The sequence below is a fragment of the Limulus polyphemus genome, unplaced genomic scaffold (genome assembly GCF_000517525.1).
Source record: "Limulus polyphemus unplaced genomic scaffold, Limulus_polyphemus-2.1.2 Scaffold2467, whole genome shotgun sequence".
Classification (NCBI taxonomy): domain Eukaryota; kingdom Metazoa; phylum Arthropoda; class Merostomata; order Xiphosura; family Limulidae; genus Limulus; species Limulus polyphemus.
Genome location: NW_013668077.1, coordinates 120,099 through 146,786, shown reverse-complemented (window position 1 = coordinate 146,786; position 26,688 = coordinate 120,099). Strand labels below are relative to the sequence as shown.

General features: G+C 30.8%; 1 protein-coding gene across 2 annotated transcripts in view; it reads left to right on the top strand.

The window, feature by feature from the left end:
- LOC106467040 (integrator complex subunit 13-like) overlaps window positions 1-21,439 on the top strand; it is a 44,255-nt gene extending 22,816 nt beyond the window's left edge. For both annotated transcript variants that reach the window (XM_013927350.2, XM_022395145.1), the window contains exons 8-18: window positions 5,697-5,781; window positions 8,491-8,592; window positions 10,420-10,509; window positions 11,814-11,992; window positions 12,418-12,499; window positions 13,985-14,061; window positions 14,744-14,901; window positions 16,167-16,433; window positions 18,847-19,092; window positions 20,812-20,848; window positions 21,249-21,439. In XM_013927350.2, coding sequence (XP_013782804.1) covers window positions 5,697-5,781; window positions 8,491-8,592; window positions 10,420-10,509; window positions 11,814-11,992; window positions 12,418-12,499; window positions 13,985-14,061; window positions 14,744-14,901; window positions 16,167-16,433; window positions 18,847-19,092; window positions 20,812-20,848; window positions 21,249-21,374 — 1,449 coding nt within the window. In that variant the 3' untranslated portion in view covers window positions 21,375-21,439. The remainder of the gene's footprint in view (window positions 1-5,696; window positions 5,782-8,490; window positions 8,593-10,419; window positions 10,510-11,813; window positions 11,993-12,417; window positions 12,500-13,984; window positions 14,062-14,743; window positions 14,902-16,166; window positions 16,434-18,846; window positions 19,093-20,811; window positions 20,849-21,248) is intronic.
- Window positions 21,440-26,688: the final 5,249 nt, after the last annotated feature.

Sequence of the window (26,688 nt, the reverse complement as noted above, 5' to 3'; positions counted from 1 at the left end):
TGATAGTATAATGTGCATTCCTGTATTACTAGTTATATATATCATGAATGTATTATGTAGCTGACAAAGAACCTTGATATAATACAACTTACAAGGCACATAGTCAATCTGGATTTTACTCTTTTATGCAACGATATGAATAATCTATATTATAACTTATAATGTAAAACACCTCCATGGTTAACTAACGCCACGTACAATGAGAATTTGCATCTTATATGTTGTCCTCTTCTTTAATAATTAATCACAAGCACCAAAACTCGCAAAAGAAAGTTTTTAAAATGTTGACGTTGATGAATCTTTATAGTTAACTCTATTATTCAACATAACCTGACACTAAAAAGTGGATATGATAACTCAGCTATAGACCTAGGCCTACTGAAGTGATTGAACAATGAAGAACTAATTTCTTATCATTCTTCAACACTTGTCGCTTAACGACGTACCTGTTAGTGTGCCAGTCCTCTTTTTTTTTGGGGGGGGGGGGGGATTTTACTATTATTTACACTAACTGCCTGATCTAAGTCGTACAACCAACAAATAACTTCCGTATCACTGAAACATTTATGTCGTTCTTCTTCTCCTCCCTTTTTATTTATTTGGGGAGGGGGGGGGGGCGTAATTTAATTATATAAAACTATTTTATTGTCCTAAAGTTATGACACCGTGAATATACAACTGATGAAACAATGCATTCTAATCTTTGGAAGTAAAACGTAAGAAAAGTATATTTAATTAATCTATTATCTACAGTTATTATGGGATAGAGTTTTTGTTTCCTCTGATTAGAAGTCAATAATAATCCATAACATATGCCACATCGAGTTAGACAACTAATGAGCTATATTTTTCTTTAGTGAAAATCTCATGAGTGTTGCAACAGAAAAGCAAGACACTTTCATCGATAACTGTGTCTACAAAGAAATACTTCAATAAAATCTACTCTATGATGTAATGCTGTGATGATAGCTCATTTTTAAACTAAAATTTCAACAAAATCATTTTTCTCATGGATGGTGAACATTATTGAATGTGAAGTACAAGTACATTGTTGTAGAACTGTCAGACACTTCCAGAAAAGGATACAGGCCCAATAGCCTTCTGCAGGAACTATCACAGTTATAACTGCCCGGAGGACAGGCATGTTTGCTAGTTCAGTTTAATAAAGAGAATGCTTAAAATTATTTCATAAGACCCTGTGAGAAAATTTAACCATTAAAAGAGTTTTACATCTCTCTCTAATTGAAAAGTTTTTCCTTGTACTTTAAGATTATAAATATTTATTGTAGAAACATGTTGAATCATTCAGAAAAAACTAAAATTTAATTAATATATTTCATGAAGAAAATATCACCCAATTTTGGGTCACTGTCATTAATATTTCTAGTTGCAATTTATTACACATCATTCACAAGGAAAAGTTTTAAAATATTAATTTGATTTATCACAGCATAACATGACAAATGTAAGCGTGTATACTAATATTAAAGAAAATGCTAAAAGTCAATGTGTGTAAGTAATTCACCTTGGATATGTGAAAAACTCACAGAAGTCAGATATTTCAAAATTATTTATAAATAGTTATCATTTAAATTGTAATTTTAAAAACTGACTATGTTGCAATTCCATCAGATTAAGTTCATCGATCCTCACATAATTTACTTTCAATCACAAAAACCACGTAAGGCAAATGTTTATATGAAATGACCCATATGCAATATGATAATGCAAACAATAACTCAAAACAGATGTGAGTAGTAGTAATTTATCCATACAAACCATAAAATCCAAGTTTTCAAACAAATTTTGATAATACACTTGTACTTTTAAAAAAAGTAATAAAATATCAGACAACTATCAAATGAAAAAAAAAAAGTGTTGTTGTTTTAGAAATGCTTCAACTACGAGATTCTTAAAACCTGAGGTACTACCCATTAAGTTGCTATGTTGGCATAAATATATAATGTTTGTTTTTGTTACTAAGATCATGCAAGTAACAATTACACTGAAAGAAAACAACAGAATTATGTAGTAAAGCACATAATAATGTGTACGCCTGTCATGTTTTTAGAGAGCTTTGTTATTTCTAGCTCAGATAACATGTGTTAAAAATTTTATTCTCAATTTCAAAAGAGATGGAGAGATGAGCAAGAAGTCACAAGGCAAGGAACTTAACATTTGTGTTAATAATCTATGCACCATGTGAATTCTTATACATTAATATAACAAGTGATTCAGAAATTCATTTATAGGCAAATAATGTTCATAAGCATAGAGGTGAGTTTCAAATATCTGCTTTAACACGTCATCAATTTGAATCAGGTCACAAAATACTTTAGGACAAAATTTTTCTCCTATACCAACCCAAAACTTAAAAAGAAAGAGATTGTTTAGAAACAACAGAAACATCAAAGCAGACCGTCTTTTTATTAAACTGTGATAATGGCCCTAGCAACATTAGCCATATTTAACTGAGTTTATTCACTGTTCATACACTTGACTGGTCTCAACCTTGTCTTAATCTATAATCCTGACACTAGGTGACATTTTCTTTACATTAAACCCTTTTGTCTTTGTACTTATACATAAACCCTGTATGCTCAGGCACAGATCATACTTGATGAAAATAGACCAACCTTCTTTCAAAACATTGGTATATTCCTCAAAAATAAACCAATTCATTATGCTTATAAATCACTGTTTGCCAATTTATTATCCATTCATTACATGTAAGCTGCTGAATCTCATGGACAGGATACAACACACAAGTTTATCATCACAGCCAAAAATGCAAAGCACTAGTTTGTAATATTGTCTTCAGTATTAAAAAACAAAATGAAAAATAATGGAACAAACATTATATAGAATTATGAATCTCAATAGTTCATTTGGTTTTGATGGACAGGTCTGGGTTTGACAGTTACCTGAACCTAGCTGTGTCAACCCTATAATGCAGAATTATAGAGTCTGTTTTAGCTGGTAATTGTTGAAGCCACAAATGCCTTGTATTCTGACATTCTGAATAATGATGAACTATATGGGGAAAGAGTCATGATAATGTATTACATACAAAGTTAAGAGATGGTTTAAGACAAAAAATGTCAAGAATCTGTTTTAGGCAGCCCACAGCTGAATCCAAATGAGCAAGACTAAAATATATTGGAATGCCACTTTGAAAGGAAAATTTCACAATATCACTATGCTTTGAGTTCCTATTCTATAAGATGTATAGCAATGGTCAATGGGAAATGTCAGTAACAGTCTAAGTTGTGATTAACACCAATGATGGGCCCACATATTCCTTGTTAAAATAGGGTCACAAAGGTGTAAAATTGTGGATCCTGCTGAATGTCTACTGTAAGTTGTAATATTTGTGGTGATATAGTGTATGTTTTCTTTGAGCTGCTACAATGCTTATCATTAACTATAGAAATTCTCTGTATAGATTTTACAAAAGGTGTACTGATAATACCACATTTCATTCAACAATATACTACAAAATCAACTTTAACCTTGTTACTCTACATTTTTCTCTTGATATATAAATAAATTAAACTGTCTCTTTTTCCCTAAGAATAAATTTGATAACACAAAAAATGGATTAGCAGGAGAGGTAATATATATATATACTAGACCACCATGACCCATTGGGTCAACCACTATTCAGAGGTTATGAAGAAGTCAAGCTAATTTCAATATTGCACAGCAATATATATATGCTTTATTAATCTTTAGTCTAGAGACTTTACATCAAATTTGAATTGTTGATGCATGAAATTTATCACAAGTACCATGGTTGATCATATGACTTAATACCACATACGTTTACCAACCTTGTTGATTAAGAAAGCATAGTTCATACTTAATACTATTCAATTTTGCAGAAAGGAGTAAGTTTCTGATTTAACCAATAAAAATTATAAACAGAAAGGAGTAAGTTTCAAATATAAAACAATCAAAAAACAACTTTAAAAAATATTTGTTGTAATTTTTATTGGTTAAATCTGAAACTTACTCCTTTCTGTTTGTAATTTTTATTGGTTAAATCTGAAACTTACTCCTTTCTGTTTGTAATTTTTATTGGTTAAATCTGAAACTTACTCCTTTCTGTTTGTAATTTTTATTGGTTAAATCTGAAACTTACTCCTTTCTGTTTGTAATTTTTATTGGTTAAATCTGAAACATATCATTTTTGTTTGTAATTTTTATTGGTTAAATCTGAAACATATCATTTTTCTGGAAATTTCAATCATTTTATTTATTGCTCAGCTATAAAAATACTGTCTAGTTATAAAAATATTACCCAGTTCTGATTGTTGATGATCAGTGCGAGATCCAAGTTTTGGACATACATCGCAAGCTCCATTATAATAAAATTTTATATAACCATATATATTATATTACCACTGGATTACTGATGGTTTTACTTAGTTTATGTCTATTTTTATTGAGAACACATTTCCTGATCATGTGTTTATTAGTTCACTTACATTATTCTTATCTTTTTTTTTAAAGTACAGAGCACTTTTATTAATTAAATTAAGTTCATTTATTCCTAAGCAGCATTAATTATTTACTATTTAACCTATCTTAAGTCTTTTTATAAAGTAAATGACTGTAATATGGACAAACAAGCTCTACAATATTCATTCAAACAAGGGTGGTTCTACCAGTAATTGGCAGTGTATGCTGCTATCTAGTTGCCTTTCTTCCAGTTACTCAGTTCAAAGTTAGGGATGGCTACGTGCAGAAAGACATTTTGTAGATTTATGTTAAGTTCTGAAACAAATTGTGTGTAAGCTGTTGCAGCATCTGTGGAGGTAAACCAAAGTTGTTTGTCTACCGGTTTATTATCCCTCAGATATATTATGTCCCCCAGTGGGACGGCAGTAATTCCTTGGATTTACCTGTTGCAGCATCTGTGGAGGTAAACCAAAGTTGTTTGTCTACTGGTTTATTATCCCTCAGATATATTATGTCCCCCAGTGGGACAACAGTAAGTCTTCAGATTTACAATGCTAAAATCAGGGTTTTTTCCCTTCAGTGGACACAGCAAGTAGTCCAAGAATAGTTCAAACATCTGTTAAAGTAGACTTAGTTTTAAAACACAAGAAGACTATCCCATTCCATCATAGAACATTTATGTCACTCAGTACAATTTTGTAGTTCTGCCTTACAATCTTATGTAGCCCTTACATGTACACAAGTGATGGCTACTAGCACAAATATATTTTGATTACATTTCACTTTTACTTTCAATTAAATGGAAATTAGTGATTAGAGGGGTATCTTTTTGTACACTTCAACAATTACTCAAGTTCAGTAAAAGCTCTTGAAAGTTTAGGAGCTTCATGTGTGAAGGATGTTTCATTATTTAGGAATATAATGTATCTCTGTGTGTTTTGTTATAGCAAAGCCACAAAAAAAATTAAGACTTCAATCTTTGAAAATATTCTAATGCAAAGTACTACACGTATTGATTAAATACTGAAAGTTGCCACACCTGTCATGTGATCTTTAAGATATAATTAAACTGATGAAGTCATTAAGGTGCACACTTTTAAAAAATACGAGTCAGTAACAACTAAATAACATAATTTTTCAAGTACAGCATCAAAAAATAGCTTATTACGCATTATAAATTCAACAAGTTCCTAGTAACGAAGCAAGCCCTAAATGTAAAAATGTTTCTTCAGGAAGAACAGAATGCCAAATCTTCAGCAAATTATGATGTGGAACTTCTTCATCCAGTAGGAGCCCATTCTGAATTCTTTAAAACTGGTATGTTTGGAAGCATATAAAAATAATACATCATAGGGAACAAAAAAAGAATTATATAATAAATTTAAGACATTAAGTTTGAATATCAATTTATCTGTAAAAGGACTAGATGAACTTATGTGTGAAGTTAAAAGAACTTGCATCTTGCTTCTGACTAGAATGTGACTTTTTTAAAGAAATAACTGTGTTATTTTTCTTCTTTTAACCTTTTATGTTTTAAGGATACCGTACTTCATTACCCATTGAATTATTGCATATAATTAGAACAAACAACTTAAAGCTTATTGCTCAGCATAAAATTGAGTTCATGGAAATACAAGTGTGATTTGTCCCATTTTTAAACATAAAAAGAAGTAATAAGTAATATTCTTGATGATACCTTACACCATCTGGTACTACTGATGCACTGCTAAAAAAAAGTGCACATGATTTTACTAAAAATTAAAATGAACTCAAAACTTTATATTTAAGTCTCTGGAATTACATCAAATATTGATTTGTTGAGAAATGTATAGGAAGTACTTTTATAATTTGGTAAAGTGTTTAAAATACATGGTTTGTTTTACAAACTGTGAAAAAAATGTGATTGAACTTTGTTGAGTGGTGCAAGTTTAAAAGAGTATTTTCATTTTGTATATATATAGACACACACACATTTTATGTATAGATAAACACATACTTCTGATTGATCATTCAGTAACACACTCATTATTTGAAGAAGTTTTTTTTTACTTTCAAACATTACACAACTATTGGTTGTTAGGGTGATAGTAAGTGTAGTGTACACATGCATTGTTCTCACTATGCCACATGGGAACACTTTAAACAAAAGCACAAAATTTTAAACCTTGTTTAACTTTCTTTAACATCCGTTATTCAAATGATAACTAAACGTATGATTTTTTTACTTTCTTACATAAGTTACTTTGTTCAATATATTCTATGACCATTCCTGTGCATAGATTTCTTAAAATAAATAAGAATATTTAGTGGTTAAAAAATGCACATTAATTTATTGTATAAAGTTAAAAGTAAAATATACAATTAAAAACTACATATTTTGGTGGGAAAAGTTCCACCATCTTCTGGTCTTCTGAAGCTGGTGGAATGTTTTCTACCAAAACATGTAGAGTGTTTAACCATTGGATGTTCTTACTTATTTTATGAAGTTACTTTGTGTTTCAAACATATTTAAAGATCATAGTTTTTTATATATAATGATTGTGTACCAAACTAAGAATTAAATATACAAAAAAAAGTAAAATATATTTGATACTTGAAGCTACTTAAATTAGTCCCTAATATCTAAGGTTGTGGAATATTAGACATTGTTTCTTTTGTAATTGTTTAAGAAAGTTTAATCATGTTTGTCATGTCTCTTTAATGTTCATATTATTTAACTAAATTTTAGGTTATGAAATGTATACTGAGGTGTGTTTTTTTTGGCTTGTTTGGTTATACTATTATTATGTTGTAATTATTTTTTTGTTTCTGAACTACACATCACCTGTAGCATTATGAAGTTCAGTTTAAGATCACTTCATCCATATATATAATGTGTATCTAAGTTTTATGGCAAAAATATCAATTATTATGGTACATAATGCCTTATGCTGGCAAAACATGGTCTATAGATTGGTGGTTATTGTAACATTATCTCATAATAAGATTGATAATAATTTTTAAAGAGATTTTCTGTACTGGCTATGTAACCACTGTAGCCATTACAGAACGATTTAACAAGTAACATCAGTTTTTAAAGAGAAATTAAGCAGACAAAATTATATTGTTTTGATTATATGTAAGTGAAGGAAGTTCATAGTACCTCTGGTAGTAATATAAGAAAGCTCAAACAGAAACACTAGCTAATTATGATTTAGTTTATAGCCATTTAAAATGTAGAAAAATTATTACACAGATATAATTCTGTAAATTTAAAAAAAGATATGGTTTTAGCATACCTTGAAGTGTTGGTAAATTCAGGTTTAATACTAAGTATAAACTTTAGAGAACTGTAAGGATCCAGTTGTGTACTAAAGGTATATATAATTTTCTATCTAATGGAGAATAGTTTGAACACATTGAAAAAGTATTGATAAACTGATAAACAAGGAAGTGATTTTACTTTTATACATTTTAGATTCAAGAATGTTTGAAATTCTTATAAATATGTTTTCATTTATTACAGTTAGCTATGTTTGTGAGTTCATGAACTAATTACTGAGGTATAATTTGTAACTTGTATGATTTACTATTATTAGCTGACTCTGATGTCATGTTGCGTGCCTTATGTCAGGTGAAACTGTTGCAAATTGTTTTGTTAAACCAGCCAAAATAGGATTTTATTGATAGTTCTCTTGAACGTAAATGTAATAAACTCTAATGTGAATAATTCGCAATCTCTATATGTGCGTTTCTATGGAAAACCTTCTAGAATTTTGAAGAACCAAGATGAGATATAGATTAAACTGTTTTCTTTTTTCCCCTTATGGTAATGTACACAGTTTTCTAGAGCATAAACAAGCAAAAAAAATTTCTATTAATTCCTACCATTAACTTTTGGTGACTAGGGAATATTAAAAAAGTTGAGATTATGAAAGTAAAAATAAAAACTAGGGCTCTTGGTTTTCTTATGTATAAGGATTTTTTGGTCTGTAATTAATAATTTAGGTAATTTCAACCTTCTTAAGATAAGTGCTATTTGTTTAGGCTTTGCAAACACAGAAGGAGCACATGTGAAAACTGTAAAAGAGGGTCTAGAGTATGACTCTGTTATCCTGAAATGGTGTACCCCAAGACCAAGTACTGTAGGTAAGTACATTCTCTGTTACAGTATCACTTTTTTTTTTTTTTATAAATAACACAATGTACATTTAATTATATTTGTTGAAGAACTTCTAGTGCTACAAATTAAATAGGCTAATATTTTCCTTTCCAAAAAATAAGGAAACTAGATCACTGAGAACTATACTAAACCTTAAAAATAATTTATATTTCTGTTCATTATGAAACTAGGTAATACATAATGTTGGTAGTATTTACTGTATATGGTTCATTAAGACATCAGAATTTCTGATAACATTAATGCTGAAGTATATGATAATCTGTACCAAAGTTTGTACTGAATAGTTAGCTGTATTGGTTTCCTCATTCATGCAGAGAATAGAAGTCATTAGCTTATCTTTGGATGAAAACTTGGAATTATGGAGGTTTCAAATTAGTGTTATGTTATATACTGTGTTACTTTTATTGGATTGTATAGTTTGCTTAAGAAATGGGAAATTTGATTAATTGTTTAGGCAGAGTATTCATGATGAAACTTAGTTGAATGGATGGCAACTGCCTGTTGTAGAAACACGAGTGTAGAAGACGACGTTTCGAAGGTCTTCCACCTTTCGTCTTCTGAAGACTAAAGACTTTCGAAATGTCGTCCTCTACACTCGTGTTTCTACAACAGGCAGTTGCCGTCCATTCAACTAAGTTTCATCAAAACTGGTAACTTTTGAAGTTGGCAGTTGGTCTAACCATTAAATTTCAAATTTCAGTGTTCACTTAACTATAAAGATGATAATTTATACTTGCCCTGAGAACAGAGTTGTGGATTTATATCCTGCCCCTCTATTACATTTCACATTTTGAAATTGCATAGGATTTATTAACTTATCGTGTAGTTTGCCCCTAATATAAGTTGTTTGAGTGCAGAAAGGGCTGCTATTTATCAAATGTAAACTAAATATTAAAACAGAAGTGGACAGAAACTCAAAATATAAAACTGTTGTTTAGGGCACAATACAGTGTCTACCTAAAAAGCAATATACGTTTATCGAGAACATGTTTTTAAGATGTGTGCAATGAAATAATGGCTATAGTTATGGTTGTTCAAGTAAATAAAGTATAAATTTATTTACCTTTATCGAGAATATGTTTTTAAGATGTGTGCAATGAAATAATGGCTATAGTTATGGTTGTTCAAGTAAATAAAGTATAAATTTATTTACCTTTATCGAGAATATGTTTTTAAGATGTATGCAATGAAATAATGGCTATAGTTATGGTTGTTCAAGTAAATAATGTATAAATTTATTTACCTTTATCGAGAATATGTTTTTAAGATGTGTGCAATGAAATAATGGCTATAGTTATGGTTGTTCAAGTAAATAATGTATAAATTTACTTATTTGCATTAGAAGTCAAAAAGGAGGTGTACAGAGAGAGAGTGCAATATCTTTTTGGATTTGATAACAAGAGAATTAGTGTTATCTTAAACTTTGGCTAATACAAATAAAATCAATATAGTCCCTTTAAAGGGTGTGAGGATAATCTGTTACTAAAATAATCATGTATTGTGTAGATCAAGTGAATATATCAAGACAAGAAACAATGTCTTATTATGAAACAATATATAATTGTAGATGTTTTAGACATTATTATTATTTAAATCCCCCCCCAGTGGCTTAGCAGTAAGTCTGAGAGATTATAGCACTAAAATTAACACCCATGGTGTGCAGAACAGAGATAGCCCATTGTGTAGCTTTGTGCTTGAAAATGAACAAATATTACTTTGTGAATATAAGGGCTTAAAACTATTTGTAAAGGTAGAGATACAGTGTGATATACACAAGTATTTTTTTCTGTTAGACCTTCAGTATTGTACAGCAGCTCATCGTATTACTCCTGTTGAGGTGAATAGTCGGCCGTCATCGTGTCTCACAAACTTTCTACTCAGTGGTAAGCCAAAAAAAATACATATGTATGTCACTACACGGTGCATATGTTAGTAAAGTATTAAATAGTTTTTTTTTTACATTCTGATCTTACGTAAACAGTGAATGGACTGAAGTTTTTGTTAACTGTAGTATTAATCAAGGCTGATTTTGTGACACTTTTTAAATGTTTAAATTGGTCATTCAGGCTGTGTTTCATATTATGATGATTTACATATTTCACATGGAATTTTCTGGACTGTTCTTGTTTTATTGTCTGTGTTAATTGTTAGTCTATTTCTGCATCCATGATGTTCTCTGTCGCAGTTCTAGAACTTAATGTTTGAGCAGTCAGAGAAAGTGACAAACTAAACTGAAGAAAAATCTGCATACAAAGTTTGTTAATTAAGAGTTACCTATACTTGTGATGTTATGATGTTCTACAGATGTGAGGTTTAGTTTAAGATGTGTATATATATATACACTCAATAGTTAAGGTTGCATCTGTTATGCAGAACTCATAAACAGTTAAAGTATCACTGGCCATGTAGATGTAATTGTGTGATGTCACTGATAATAACCTGATAAGACCTTGTTGGCCATGTAGGTGTAGTTGTGTGATATGACTGAGAATAACCTGATCAGGTCTTGCTGGATGTGTAGGTTAAGTTATGTAATGTGACTGGTAATAACTGATCAGGCCTTTTGGCCATATTGATGTAGTTGTGTGATGTGACTGGTAATAACTGATCAGGCCTTTTGGCCATATTGATGTAGTTGTGTTATGTGACTGATAATAACTGATCAGGCCTTTTGGCCATATAAATGTAGTTGTGTGATGTGACTGATAATAACTGATCAGGCCTTGTTGGCCATATAAATGTAGTTGTGTGATGTGACTGATAATAACTGATCAGGCCTTATTTGCCAAATAAATGTAGTTGTGTGATGTGACTGATAATAACTGATCAGGCCTTGCTTTTCTTGTCTACATATGTATATGGTAGAATACTTTTTTCATAATTAAACCTTGTGTGTGTCTGTATGTGTATACATCAGAATACTAGATATTATTTAAGTTTGTTCTGTGTTTGTGCATGGTAATAACTAAAAATACTTGGAAATGATTTAATAGAGTGCTTTTTGTGTCTGTTGTGCTTTATACATGTCAAAAGAATTCATATTAACTAACCTTCGCTTTCTCTGTGTGCATCATAGTGTACTTGCGTAGAGTTAGGTGGCATTCTTTGTTGAATGTGTAGACTGTCGCCAGCTGAAACTTGCAACTTCAGAACTGTGTTTCAAAATTCTTTTGACTAATATTGCCAGATCGTGCAGTGATGCTAGAATTGCCAAGAAAATCTGGTTCAAGACTTTTATCCCACATGCTAGTGAGCCATGGTGGTGAGATCTACATTCACACTCTCGCAACAAGTAGGTCGATTCTTGAAGATCCTCCGTCTATTAGTGAAGGATCAGGTGGACGAGTTACAGACTATAGAATAAATGTAAGTTAGTGTTTCAAATTTGATCAAGGTATAAACAATAATACCAAATATATATATATATTGTAAAATAACCATTAATGAATGACTTGGCTGTGTTTATTTTGTAAGTTTTAATTATGTTTTTCAACAAGCAGGAAACTTATAATAAATGTTATTATATTTTGTCAGTTTTAATGAGCAAAACATATCACATAGCTGACTGTGGACATGTATAATAATAATAATAATAGTTTTGGGGTACAGTAAAAAAAAAAGTTTTCAAAGGCAGAAAGCAATGTAAAACTTAAGACCTTCATAAATGAGTCAGAATAATATGGCTTGGCCATGTTTCTCAACAATTCAGTCTTACCTATATCTAATGGATATTTTATTTCTACCTCTCTGTAGGGTTTAAGGTTTCTGTTTTGTGTATTGTTGTTTATTAGGACTTTGGAGAGTTCATGAAAGACCACCGACTAGCTCCTTTTAAATCTGAGTTAGCGGATGGAGAATTACCACTTGAGAAAGGTAGTACACTTTTTGTACAAATTTTTACTTAGTATTTTATCTATACTAGCAATACACAATGTTTAACAGATTTTGACACGGCACTTTGTTGACTATTGATCATATAATGTTCTACAGATTTTATGTGGGATATCACTAATTTTTCTTATGATATTTTACAATTTCCCGTGACATATTGTTGACTGTACTTGTGAAATCATCGTGTTTACAGATTGCACATGACATATTGTTAACTAATTTATGAGATTATCTTGTTATAAAGATTTTACATGTCATATTGTTAAGTATACTTGTGATATTATAACATTTTACAGATTTCACATGTCATATTGTTAAGTATACTTGTGATATTATAACATTTTACAGATTTTACATGTCATATTGTTAAGTATACTTGTGATATTATAACATTTTACAGATTTCACATGTCATATTGTTAAGTATACTTGTGATATTATAACATTTTACTGATTTTACATGTCATATTGTTAAGTATGCTTGTGATATTATAACATTTTACAGATTTCACATGTCATATTGTTAAGTATACTTGTGATATTATAACATTTTACAGATTTTAAATGTCATATTGTTAAGTATACTTGTGATATTATAACATTTTACAGATTTTACATGTCATATTGTTAAGTATACTTGTGATATTATAACATTTTACAGATTTTACATGTCATATTGTTGACTGTATTTAGAATGTCTTTGTTCTCTACCTACTTATGGTATACTATTGACTATTTTGACAAACAAATGAGGTTAATAATTTTACAGTAGCCATATTTTCTAAGATGTTTCCATATGACATTAGCTTTGTTCTGAAGAATAGACTTATAATAAGATTATTTTTTTTTAAGTTTTAATGTCTATGTGTTATTTAGTAAGTATATTCAGCATTTAAAGAAGCTTAATCATTTCTGAAATGTATCAGGTTCTTCAATTCAGTTGGATTTACTGATGGAACAAGCAACATATTCTTTTGCAACTAGTCAAGCTAAGAGTGTCTTCTTGACATTTTATGTAGAGAAAACAGTTGTCATCACATAAATATTCTTTATTAGTACTACTTTCTGAAGATTGTTTTTCATTTAATGAGCCCCAACATAACACCTGTTTTTAACGGTGACTCAAATCCCTTATGGACAAATTTATGGTAACTTTTTAGAATCACTTGAATTTTATAGGTATAACACTAAATAACTTGGTACTTAATTTAACATAAGTAAAAACAAAGAATAATCTTTTTTTTTCTAATAGCTGGTACCTACTTGTCACAAAGCTCCATATACTGGTGTCTTATTTAACTGTTTAAACATTTTTCTGTTATTTTTTTCTAGTCTTGCATGCTAACTTCCTAGTTCTAGATGAATTATAGATATGCGTATATTTTATTTACCTTTTTTATATACATAGTGTGCTATATAAGCTTGTTTTTATGTCCTGATCAATTCCAGGGTTCGTTTATCTTTACAGCAAAAAATCGTCTAAGTCGACAGACCCTTTACTGGCCAATGGTCATCAGTCACACCACTATATTCAATATGACACCTGTAAGTTTTATATTAAGAAATTGGTTGCTCTACTGTATTTAATGTAACACTGGTGACTTTTCTATTATTCAATCAGTCATACTACTATATTTATTATGACACTGTTGAGTTTTATATTAATGAATTGGTCATACTGCTATATTTAATATGACACTGGTGACTTTTATGTTAATGAATCAGTCATAACATTATATTTAATTTGCACTGATGAGTTTTATATCAATAAAGGTACAGCTGTTAATATGATTGGTCATGTAATACTTTCTAGAAGTTGCTTAATTAAAAAAAGAGTGAAATAAAATTTCTAGTTACAAGAAATCAACCTGACAGTTAAACTTGCCAGAATGAAACGTGTGTACTTTCGTTTTATTGTATAGAATATTTAATTAAATATGTTTAAAAACTGTTAGATTACCTTATTGTTGGTGTAAGTATTGGCAGTATGAGGCAAGAACTGTTTTTTTTAATTGCTAAAACTACCTATTTATCAATAGTTTGGGTTAAATATTAGGATTACTATTATAATATTGTTTTGTGGTTATAAATATTATTAACAGTAATTCAGTTTATTGATGAATAGTGTACATTTCTGAGTATTTGTGAAGCTTCTTTGTTCATTATCATTAATTAGAAGACTTTTTTAGATGTGTTATGTTTGTTATTTTGTTGCTCATAAAAATAGCCTCTTGAACCATTACTGTCACTGCTAAAGAAAGAGACGTTGACCACTGATGAAGTTATTGACTGTAAGAAAGTCATCTATAATCTTATTGGAATGGAAAGCAAAGGAACCCCATTGCCCATGCCTGTATTAGGTACCAGAGGAAAAGGTCCAAAAAGGTAAAGTTGAATTTCTACTCACCTACAAATGATCTAATTCACAAAACACTGTAATATAAAAACTTGTTAGACATGCAGTTGAATATTTTTCTATGTGTGTTTGTATTATTTTTTGTAACTCGAAGTGAGAGTTTGGTAGAATTGAATAGAGGGAGTAGTGGCTCTATTGAATAGAGTCAAGAGTGTATGTTGCACTCTTATTGGTGGAGGGTTGTCGCATGATGAATTGCATGTGAGATGCATTGAAATAGTCAATTCCAGATGGTTTGGAGTGTCAAAGCTTGTGGCATGTGCAAAAAATTTTTTTGCATATAGAAGGCAGCCCTCAACGAGAATAGCTATTTATGTGAGAGGAGGTAAGTACCTATCGGAAATACATTTTCTCTATAGGAAAATTATAACTTTACTAAATTGCTGGTACCGACACTCATAAGGGACCTGAACATAATGTTACTAAAATATTGGTATCAGCACTCGTGAAGGGACCTGGACATAATTTTACTAAAATACTGGTATCGGCAGTTGTGAAGAGATCTGGACATAATGTTACTACAATACTGGTATTGGCACTCATGAAGGGACCTGGACATATCATTACTAAATTACTGGTATTGGCACTCGTAAAGGACCTAGTCATAACGTTAGTAAAATAGTTTTAACACAATTGAAAGTATTGTGTAAAATAATAAATACCCTATAAACTGAGCACTTTCGAAAGGTGGACCTTTCTTCTTCAAACTGTTCCCAGTTTGCCCCTGAAGAAGAAAGGTTCTCCTTTCAAAGGCGTTCGGGTTATAGAGATTTTATATTAAGACTTCTTGAACCTACATGATTTTTTTGACATCATGAATGAAAGTACTGTGTTTCATCTATAAAAATCAACCTTAATAATATTATATACTTCTTCCTTGTAACAAAACAACAAAAAGCATTGTTTAATACAATCTTATCTTTGCTGATAGTTTGTGATGAATTTCAGTGATACTGTGTTCAGGCAAATGATTGTAGAGATGGTACCAAGTACCAGCATAAAATGTTTTTTGTACTAAATTATACAAATGTTATGTGGCTATGTGATACAGTTTCTACAATACTTACTTTGCTGATAAAGTATAAGAATGTCTAAAATTTTATGGGTGTGGAAATAACATATGGTTGTGTATAATTGCATACTTAATGAAAACTGGCATAAAATTTCATAAAAATCACCCCTGTTAGTGATATAGTGAAAATTGAACAAGGTCTTCTAATTTACTTTTTTCCAGAGAAGAGCAGTATCGAATCTTATGGAAAGAACTGGAAACGTATATCCGAGCTTATTGCACCACTGCAGAGCACCATAATATCTTAGACTGTCTTTTGGACTGTCGTAAGCCCTCTCCTGATAGTGACAGTACGATACCATCTAATGGAGCTAAAGTATCAGTTGTTACCACCAGCACTGGCACAAGAAAGGCAGAAAAGGGATTTGTTAAAGAAGAGAAGCTAGAAGCTGGAAAAACTGGAAATGGAGAAGTTGGCTGGAAAGAAAGGTGAGGAAAGGTTACATTAACAAATAAATGCAGTATGGAGAAAATATAATAACAAACTAACAATATGATAAACAAATTTGATAAAGCGCTTTTGATTTATTGCTAAAACGATATTTAGGATGTGTCAAAAAATTGTTTGTACTCAAACATAAGAATTCTGTACAAACGTTATGTAAACTAAGAATTTATTTTTCAGATGTACTCAATGTCTGTAACAACCTTTTAAAATTGACATGTTGAAAAGAGCATTCACGAATAGATTTCCTATGTTTGTTTAAACTTAAAATAGTCCACAAAACTAACATGTTAACTTGTAAAGAATTGGGAACAGCATAATAATATTTTATTGATATTTAGAAAGTGACATCTACATATAATTTAATGTGGTTATTTCAAATGGCTGTAGCAGTTGTTAACTAAAGCATGATTAAATTTTTTTAAGTTATTTTTCTCAGTTAGATTTTTTGTTTTCTCTCTAACTTAAAAATTTTAAACCAAAAGAAGAGATCTTGCACTTGAGGTGAGTGCTCTACCAACCAGTCTAAGGGGTTCACCCCCATCACTCAAACTATCCCATATATTATAAGATATACTTTCCATTTTGAACTATAAAGTGAAATCTTTTCTTACAAATATAAACAATTCACAGAATGTTCATAACTTACTTTAAAAATAAAGTTGGTTACAAATTTAATTTTTGTTTAAAACCACCAAACATTGTTTTATTTATATTACGACGTAATTCTTTGTTAAAGACTTGTGAAATTGTGTGTGTATTTTTTATTGCATAAAAATATGAGCTGCTAATATTCTGTTAAGTTTCAAAGGTCCAGTTTCACATGTTCATGCTGTAATGTTATGTATAGTAGCAGCCTTATGGCTTAAAAAATGTGCACGTACGTCTGAGTTGTGAAGAATTAATACAGCATTAGTATATTTTTGTTTTATGTTAATTGGCTTACACCATCAAATGTCACAAAATCATAGGTCTTAATGATTATGAATTGGTGTAGCACTGCCCTTTGTTTTAGCTGCTGTTCTGCAAGGCTTGTTTAAAACTAGGTTCTGACAGGTATTTTCACTGGTATTTCAAAACTTAGCCAGTTGGTGGCTAGAAGACAGTCATTCCTCCAAATGGTCCAAAAGATGTTCTGTAAGGAATGAAAAATTAGAAAATTTTGTTATTATTACTTTAAATTGATGGAAATGATAAACATGTTCATTTACCTGTTTGAAATTGGGTTTGGCCATTTTGACCGACCTTGTAACCACAAAACTATACATACTATAAGTCCTAATATATTAAGTGTATCTTCTCAAAATCAGCAGGTTTTTGGTAAATGTTACACGTCTGTTGTACTCAATAATTCAGATTTGTTAATAAAGTATTTTAACTAAAGATTTTATCTGTGAATTTACAAAGCCTTTACTTAGTCAGTCTCATAATAAAATTACTTATTTTAACTAAAGATTTTATCTGTGAATTTACAAAGCCTTTACTTAGTCAGTCTCATAATAAAATTACTTATTTTAACTAAAGATTTTATCTGTGAATTTACAAAGCCTTTACTGAGTCAGTCTCGTAATAAAATTACTTATTTTTCTTTTACAGTTTTCATATTTCATATACATAGATAGGTCCTTTGGCCAATACATAAAATTCAACTCAGTCAATAACCAGAATTCTCCACGTTTGGCATAATATGATCACTGTCAAATGTTTCACCTACATGTTGCCACATCCAAATTTTGTCTTCACTTTGGAGTTGAGTAAACCAACTCTCACCACTACAAACACTTGCAACTAGATGTAAACATTCCAACACTGCATTCTTAAGTTAGTTGTATCCCAGTCCTTTTCTCAAAGTACTCCTATTCATAGAGAATAGGCTTTATAGGCCTTACAAATGGTATTCATTCACATGTCACTGTTGTGCAGATTTGTAAAACAGGGACATTTTTTATGTTATATTAACAGCATTTTTCACCAATTCTCTATTCTGTTTACATGTACTGTCAGTATATTGATAGCATTAAATAGTTTTATGCCCAATAGATCATGCATTATCAAACATTGCTACTATTTCATATATGATTTTACACATACTTCAGCAGTATATAATATCTCATATTTAATAACAATTCGTCATAAAGGATTTAATATTTAAATAGAATCTTATTACTGTCCTTTGTTTTGTTTTTCTTGTGAATATTGATAATAATAATCACTTGCATTCATCAATGAATATACTATAACTGATAATGAATAGCTGGTTTTTTATTTTATTTCTAATTAACTCTGTGCTAATCCAACTTTGGTTAATATAACAAGTACATACAATGGCTGCGTAAGTTATTTTCCTGAACTTATGTATCATCTGTTGTGCATTATAACCATTATTGTTCTTTACAGAGTCAGCCAGTTTAGTGATGTGGACATTCACGAAGATGGAGGAAACAGTTTTAAGGTGCCACCAGCTAAAAAGATTCGGTTAGGTTTGCAGGATGACAGAGGTCGTTTTAGTGGATCTCAGTCACTTCTTACACTGTGGACCAACAGAGTGAATGCTGAGCATTCTAAAAGACACAGGGAGTTTTCTGGAAGGATAGCTGCAGGAAGTGGACCAGCCTTGTTGTACCAGAATTTAAACTCTGATCAGTACGTTTTTATTTAAAACTATTTAGTACAGTTACACCTATACAGACATTAACATTGTGTATCTCTAATTGTCTGCATCTGTTATTATGAAAACTTACTCAGCCTATAATTGTTTGTTACATAATAGATTGTAACTGAAAAATAGAATCAGAAACTATTTCAGATAAAAATGAGAACAGTACCTTCTTGAAGTGAAATTCAAAATAAAATAAATGTGTATAGTGTTAGTTTCTAAGATTTTTCAGATTTTACAATAAGATAATTCTATACATATGTCTGACAAACTTAAGATTTTATATGAAGTTTCAGAATTCATATCTAATATAACTATTCAATAACTATCTGCTTGAAATAAAAGATCTCCAGTGATAAAATGACTATTCCAGGTTATTTTGATAGGCTATAAGATAACAAAATAATTAGTTTTATTTTTAGAAAATATTCTTTTTTTTTATTTTCTTTTGGCAATTTTTCTTATATTTTATTGTCAAGTCAAAGGTCTACTCTCTACGCTGTTAAATAAAACTAAAATTTCAAAATCAAAATACCTTTAAACAGTTAATCCAGTTAAACCATTTTTTTTTTAAATAAGAAACCTTTTACCATAGTCTTTAACTAAAATCTGACAGATCACTGGCTGTTGTCAGGAAAACTTAGCTTGATACTTTGAAACATCTTGCACTTCAAAAAGCCAAATTGTAGAATGAAACTATAGTTTCAACTTTCCTTAGCCATCAATTCATCCCCCACCCAGCCAATCAGGAAATAAGAGAACAGCACAAGAAGCATTCCTAATTTCTTATTAGCCAGTAGAACATCAGCTATGTGTATATATAACTTCATAAGAACCAATTAACATATAGGCATGCACCACTTTAGTAACCACACTACTTAGGTAAAACTTGCCATCTAACAAGGTTCTGGGTGACTTTGTTTGCATTACAAACTCTTGGAGAAACCTCAGTGGTTAAACATAGCACAATACAGTGAGAAGTAGGGCAGTAGTTACACTATCAGTGTAGTATGGGTTACCCCTCAAATAGTTACTGTGCTCTTCTTCTGCAGCCAGAATCTGTACTGTAGAGTTAAAGTGAGCACACATCGTGCAGTCTGATTGCCCCCTAACCACACTACACATTAACTCACTGACTACTTGTGTGTGGGTGATTGGTTGGTTGTGGTCACATTCTGCTCATCCCTGTGACACTTTAAGCTCTTCTACCTTTCATCTCAGGCAAAAAAGTATACCCTGGTTGAGATGAGATGTGGTCTCCCATGGGTCTGCCCCTGTCATCGGGTGTCGTACTCCATGGGCTTCCCTTTGGGCACTTTCTGAAAGGAGCTCATCTAGGTAAATGTTGTGCACCAGCTCTTCCACCACTTCAACATGAGATTCTAGCATTTCTGTGTGAGGAGGTGAGTTATCGTCTCAGAAGTTAACATTTTCTTAATATGAAAATGTATTTCTGATAGATACTCACCTCCACACTTATTCCTACCTGACCTCCCCACTTTTAATGCACTTTTTTTCTTGCCTCTTATAAGAATGAAGTTATTATGAGTGCAAGTGAATGGGAAAAGTTACTGCACATGGAGAGGTTGTGTTGCCCTCCTATTGGAGGGCAACTCATATATTTTGAGTGTGTATGCATATATATAAAGAAACAAGACTTTTTATAAGAGTGTTTTCTATAGGACTACTATTTTTCTTAATTCTAGGAATAACCAGGATGACAGACATGTGATTGCTCAAAAGGTTGGTTATTATCTATACAAAATAGTATTTAGTTATAAACTGATAATAACATTTCAAAATAAGTTTGTGATGAAAACAGTGTAGGAACCATTAACTTGTAACCACCTTGACTCAAGATCTGTGTAGAGACAGTAAAATATCTTTGAAACAATTTTATTTTAATAACAATGGAATACGGGCAAGTATTTGGAACTTGGTATAATGTTGTCAATGTGTTTTTTGTATAAAATTCTACAGTGTGATATATATACGATACAGACTATTAAAACCAATTAAGTTCAAGTGAACTGTAGTCATGAAAAACAATCCCCATCATATTAATTTAAACAGAAATCAGACTGTGATCCCCACACTAACCAGTAAGTGTGATAATGATGTAAGTGTTTGATTTCATTTTCAGAATATCAATATCAGTGGGTTTGTGAAAGGAAATGCCAGTCACATGACATACATAAAAGAGGAGCCTCAGGATTTTGCAGCACGATTTATGCCATGCCCAGATGGCGAAGATATTCAAAATGGATAAAGCAGTGAGTTTTGTAATTATTTCCCCACTCTGTACAAACTGAAATAAAATGGTTCTTGTATTGTTTTGTTTTTATTGTACTTTGATCATCTTTCTTTCCTTGGAGGGGGAGCTTGGTCCAGTAATTAGCATGCTGGACTGTGGAGCTGAGATTTCGTGGTTCTCGTTCCACTGTTCGGTTCGACTGGAGTTGGTGGATTGTGTTGTTGACCACCTGCTTTCCCTGTAATCTATCACTTTAAAATTAGGGATGTCTAGTACAGATAACTCTCATGTAGCTTTGCGTGGAATTCAACAAACATAAAACTTTATTTTTTTTAGATTAATCATTTCTTAGTTTATTTGCCCAGTTCATTTGTAATTGAAGAAAGACAACTATATTGAAGAACAGTTTTGTTTATGACCTACATTTATTTCTTTAAGTAAAATTCACACATAAAGTTTCCACAAAAAAATTAAACTTTTTTTCTTTTTTTTTTTATTTGCTCATTGGTATTAAAGTCATAAGTATTTGACAATCAAAATCATTGGGGCTACAAAATTGTAAGATTTACAATCCAGGTTTTATCTTTTCCTTTATATGGTGGATGTAAAAGTTGCAGCAAAGACCTTTGTTTTTTGTGAATAATGAGTTTGAAAAATTCTAATATTAACTAGTTGTATTCACTCAATAAAAAACAAACTTCGTAATTACTAGATGTCAATACATATAGGGACACTTAGCAGATATAAGTTATAATTCTAACACTTATAATCCTCTTGTACTTTAATGTAGAAGATTCCATACAAAAAACTACAACCCATAAACAAATGTTATTATATCCATTTATCAGTAATCAGAATAATAAACAATGCGACATTCTTAGTTACTTAGTCAATCACATGCTAAGTATTAAAAAGAAAAGTAACAGTATAAATATTTTACAACTTTCTGATAATGCTCTAAATATTTTCCCACAATTATGTAATTTCGTACTCTCTCTCTTCTTAAATATAAATGATACTAGCTGGAGTACCCGTCCATTGGACAGGTGAAATAAAAACTTGTTTGTAACAAAGGATAGGAAATTGTGCTTTTATTTTATTTTTTTCTTAGCATAATAAACATTAAAAGTGCAATAAAAATACATAAGGGTACCAATACTGAAAAGAAAGACATAATGTTTTCAAGAATTCTAACAATAGTGGTTAAAAACTTCATTCAGATGCTGAGGGATATGCAACATTGGTAGTTTTCCGAAATTAAATATGAAATTAGAGAGGGTCCAAATCCCCTTGTCCTTCCTCGTCATTCTGCATCACTGTGTTAAGTTTGGTGTTGATTGATCAAGAAATGTGGAAACGTATAAGGAACAGATACACACACATATTGACGTTTATTTATATAGATAAAAATACATAAAGGTACCAATACTGAAAAGAAAGACATACTGTTTTCAAGAATTCTAACAATAGTGGTTACATAGTTCATTTTAATGCTGAGGGATATACAACAATAGTAGTTCTTATGAAATTAGATATAAAATTAGAGGGAGATCCACCCCCACATGACTTTCCTCATGTCATCCTGTATCACTGTGTCAAGTTTAGTGCTGATTGATCAAGAAATGTGGAAATGTATAAGGAACAGATACTCACACATATTGACGTTTATTTATATAGATTGGTAACAGTTATGAGTTGAGAAAGTGATGCGTTGTAACCTACATCTATTTCTGTGAGATTTTCAGACAATATGAACTGAATTTTTCAGTGGAATCGCTTAGTTTGCATTTGTGACTTAGAAACCTATGGCTGAACTAGATGTTGCGAATTACATTTATTCAAAGTCAAAATTGAAACCAACTTTCTAATAATTATCTCCATAAAAATTACTATGTTAAAAACATTTACTTTTGACACATATTTGAGAAACTTATAAACAGTACAAGATCAATGTTCAAGAATATTTTTCATATTTCACTGTTGAAAAGAATAGCTTCTCACATGATTAAGGAAGTGAAAAGAATAGCTTCATTCTTTTCACTTCATTAATCATGTGAGAAACTATTCTTTTCACTTCCTTAATCATGTGAGAAGCTATTCTTTTCACTTCCTTAATCATGTGAGAAGCTATTCTTTTCACTTCCTTAATCATGTGAAGCTTCTCACATGATTAAGGAAGTGAAAAGAATAGCTTCTCACATGATTAATGAAGTGAAAAGAATAGCTCCTCACATGATTAAGGAAATGAAGGTAATTTTTGTAGGATCATGCTCTACTTTTTAAAGTGACTTTGAGTAATATTGTGTCAACTCAATCCTACAAAACAAAATTAAAACCTGAACTTATAGACCTTTCTGGAGAGTAGACCTATATCTTTAAAATGATCATGAAAGAGGGGTGGTCTTTATTTTTTAAAAAAAGCTACACATTCAACCTCCGCAGTAAATGATTGGCTGCTTTATGTTTCGTAAATTATTATCTTGTTTGTATATCATGAATTGTTTTTTTGTCTGATTCTTTCAATCTTTGAGAACCGGAGGGTTAATCTCATTTTGTAACTGAACATTAAGAATAATTGTTCAGTTGTTATTTCTAGGATTAGAATTTTGTTATATTTTGACACTTCTTTGGTGGTAGATCCAGTATGAATCTCTTCACAAAGGTGTATACACGATTCACTACTTTAGTCTTTCAATATGGAATGCATGTATGCTATAAAATGATATTTAGATGTATTTCTACCCCAAAATAAAATGTTTGCTAAGACTAAAAGGTTTCTTTGAAGTCAGTGACGTGGTTCCATTGCTTATGATGCTTCAAATTAAGAAACCTAACACAATTATATATAGTGTTCTATGCAGAACATTATAATTTACATCTTGGTTATAAACCTCTAGTGTTAATTGTTGTTTGACTTTTATGTAATTGAAATAATTATTTTCATGCAGTGCAAATAAACTAAGTTCTTTATTTAGTTATTACCAGGATTAATGTTAAAAGAAAAAAAAACATTTTATGCTATTCAAAGACTGAATAGATGAAGTACAACTGTAATAAAGGGCTCAAAGTTCTACAATATGAAAGGATAAGTATAGTGACTTTTCATGGGTTAAGTGATAGACAAGAGTCAGTGTGAAGACTGTTAAATACAATATATTTATTACTGTGAAGTACAGTGAAACAATGGCTGACTGTGCAAAATGGTAGTATATTCTATTGTTAAAGTTAAATGCATTGAACTTGTTCAAACTGTACTTAAATGAAAATAAAAACAGTCAATGGCTGAAACAACGAGAACTGATAAATCCAGTTAGTGTTGGTCAGTGGTTCCATTTTCTTGAAACTGAATTCCACATACAAGTAAATATATACACATGTCAATAATTTTGTTATGCATTTAATTTTTATCAAAATCTGTGTCAGAATAAAAACATTGTTCACAAAAGAAAATTAGGCATGTGTGTAGTAGTGACGGCTATCATTTCTATAGCTTTACTTTTGTAATATTCCAAATTTATGTTTTATTTCGAGACTTTGAGTATAGTTAGAGAATTGTTTATATGTTCTCTGACTGGACATGTCTGCACGTGTTTAAATTTCATATTTAAGTCAATCTTGTCTTGGTTGCAATATCATTCAGCTTTAGTAGAAGACACACTTGTCCTCATTTTCATGCAGCAAAACCCTTTTTATCTACTGTTGGTTCTGTGTAGTTCTGCATATTTAACTAATACAAAAAGTCAGTTGAATAAATAATTTTATTTTAATTTCAACTGCTTTAATATGTACAACTTATTTATTCTTCCTCTGTTCTAAGAAGTTATGTCCCCTTTTTTACTTGTATGAGTTGTTGTGTGTTTTATAGGGGCGAATGTAAGTTAAACCAGTTTCTTGACCAATGTTCAAGTTTAATTGGATTTTAAAATCATGAACAGTCTAAAAGGGAGAAGAAATATGTAATATCCAGAGGTACTAGGATTTTTCTATCCCCATTTTTCAGCTCTTGAGTTCATCTAAGCTGTTAAAAAATGCGTATAAGTGTGTATGGTTTTTAACCATTAGAAAGTTGACCAAAGAAGTGGCTAGGTTCCTTTCGCCCCATTGCCAATTGTTTTTGGTTATTCAACTAAGGTATTACATACGCTTCTTTGGGAAAGATTTCTATAAATTTTAACACTGTGAGAAAGTAGATTGCAATATTTTCTATTAGTGTGTCTGGTGATACTTTGAGAATACATACATCGTTATTTTTTTATGGGAATGACTAACAGTGGTGTAGTTTAGCGCATGTGCCTTGAGAAGATTAGCATTCTAGAAGTGTGTACATAATACTATGTTTTTTTTTGGTCTGGGGCATGTTTTCTTCTTTGGCTGTGGTTTCGCTAGATAGTAGATAGGGACAGTTGGAATCTCGTTAATCCATTAATTGTTTTCTTCTTTATAGATTTACTCCAGTATATGTGCTGACTTTCGTCCAATACTAGACATTTTTTAAAAATGAATACTGTTTTTACTATGTTTTACACTGCGTCCAGTTCTTTCTTTCTGGCAACTTAGAGAATTCGGATTTTCTGCATTCATAAATATTGGTAACTTTTACTTCAATTACATAACAGTAACGAAGATTAGTTACTCTTTAACCAGAGATCCTAAAACAAAATATAACAGAAAAACAATTGTATTGGTCTGATTCAGAGCTAACCCAATTAAACGTAACGATTTATTAACTGCAAGCCTAATAGCCTATTATAACATAATATGAAAGTGTTAAAATCTGACAATTTTGAAAATATCATATTCGTGAGAACTGGGCTGTTATTTATGAATATTATAGCCGTGACCCTCTAATAACATAGATTTTATTTATTTGTTGTTAAGCACCAAGCTATAAAATTGTGTTGTGCTCATCACAGGCATCGAAAACCGAATATTAGTGTCATAAGTCCAGAAGTTTATCACTGAACCATTGGAGGGCACATCATAACACAGAAAATGATTTTTTTTCTATAGTTTTTCAAAGTTGTACTACAAGTTGCCTGTATTATACTAATATGCAGCTTTGTTTGCTTGCAAATATATAATAATAATAAAAACACAATGTCTTTAAATGGAAATTAACTAGATAAAGTACCCGTTCCCTGGACGGAAGTTATGTAAATTCATGATTAATGAAAGGTTGCTTCCCTTATACGTAATTGTAAAAAACGCCCATAAAACGCAAAACTGAAAATTTGTAAGTATGGACCCAATGAACCTCCATACAAAATTTGGTGAAGATTTTCTACAGGAGGCGAAGTAGTATTAAAAAACGCCCATAAAAACCGCAAAA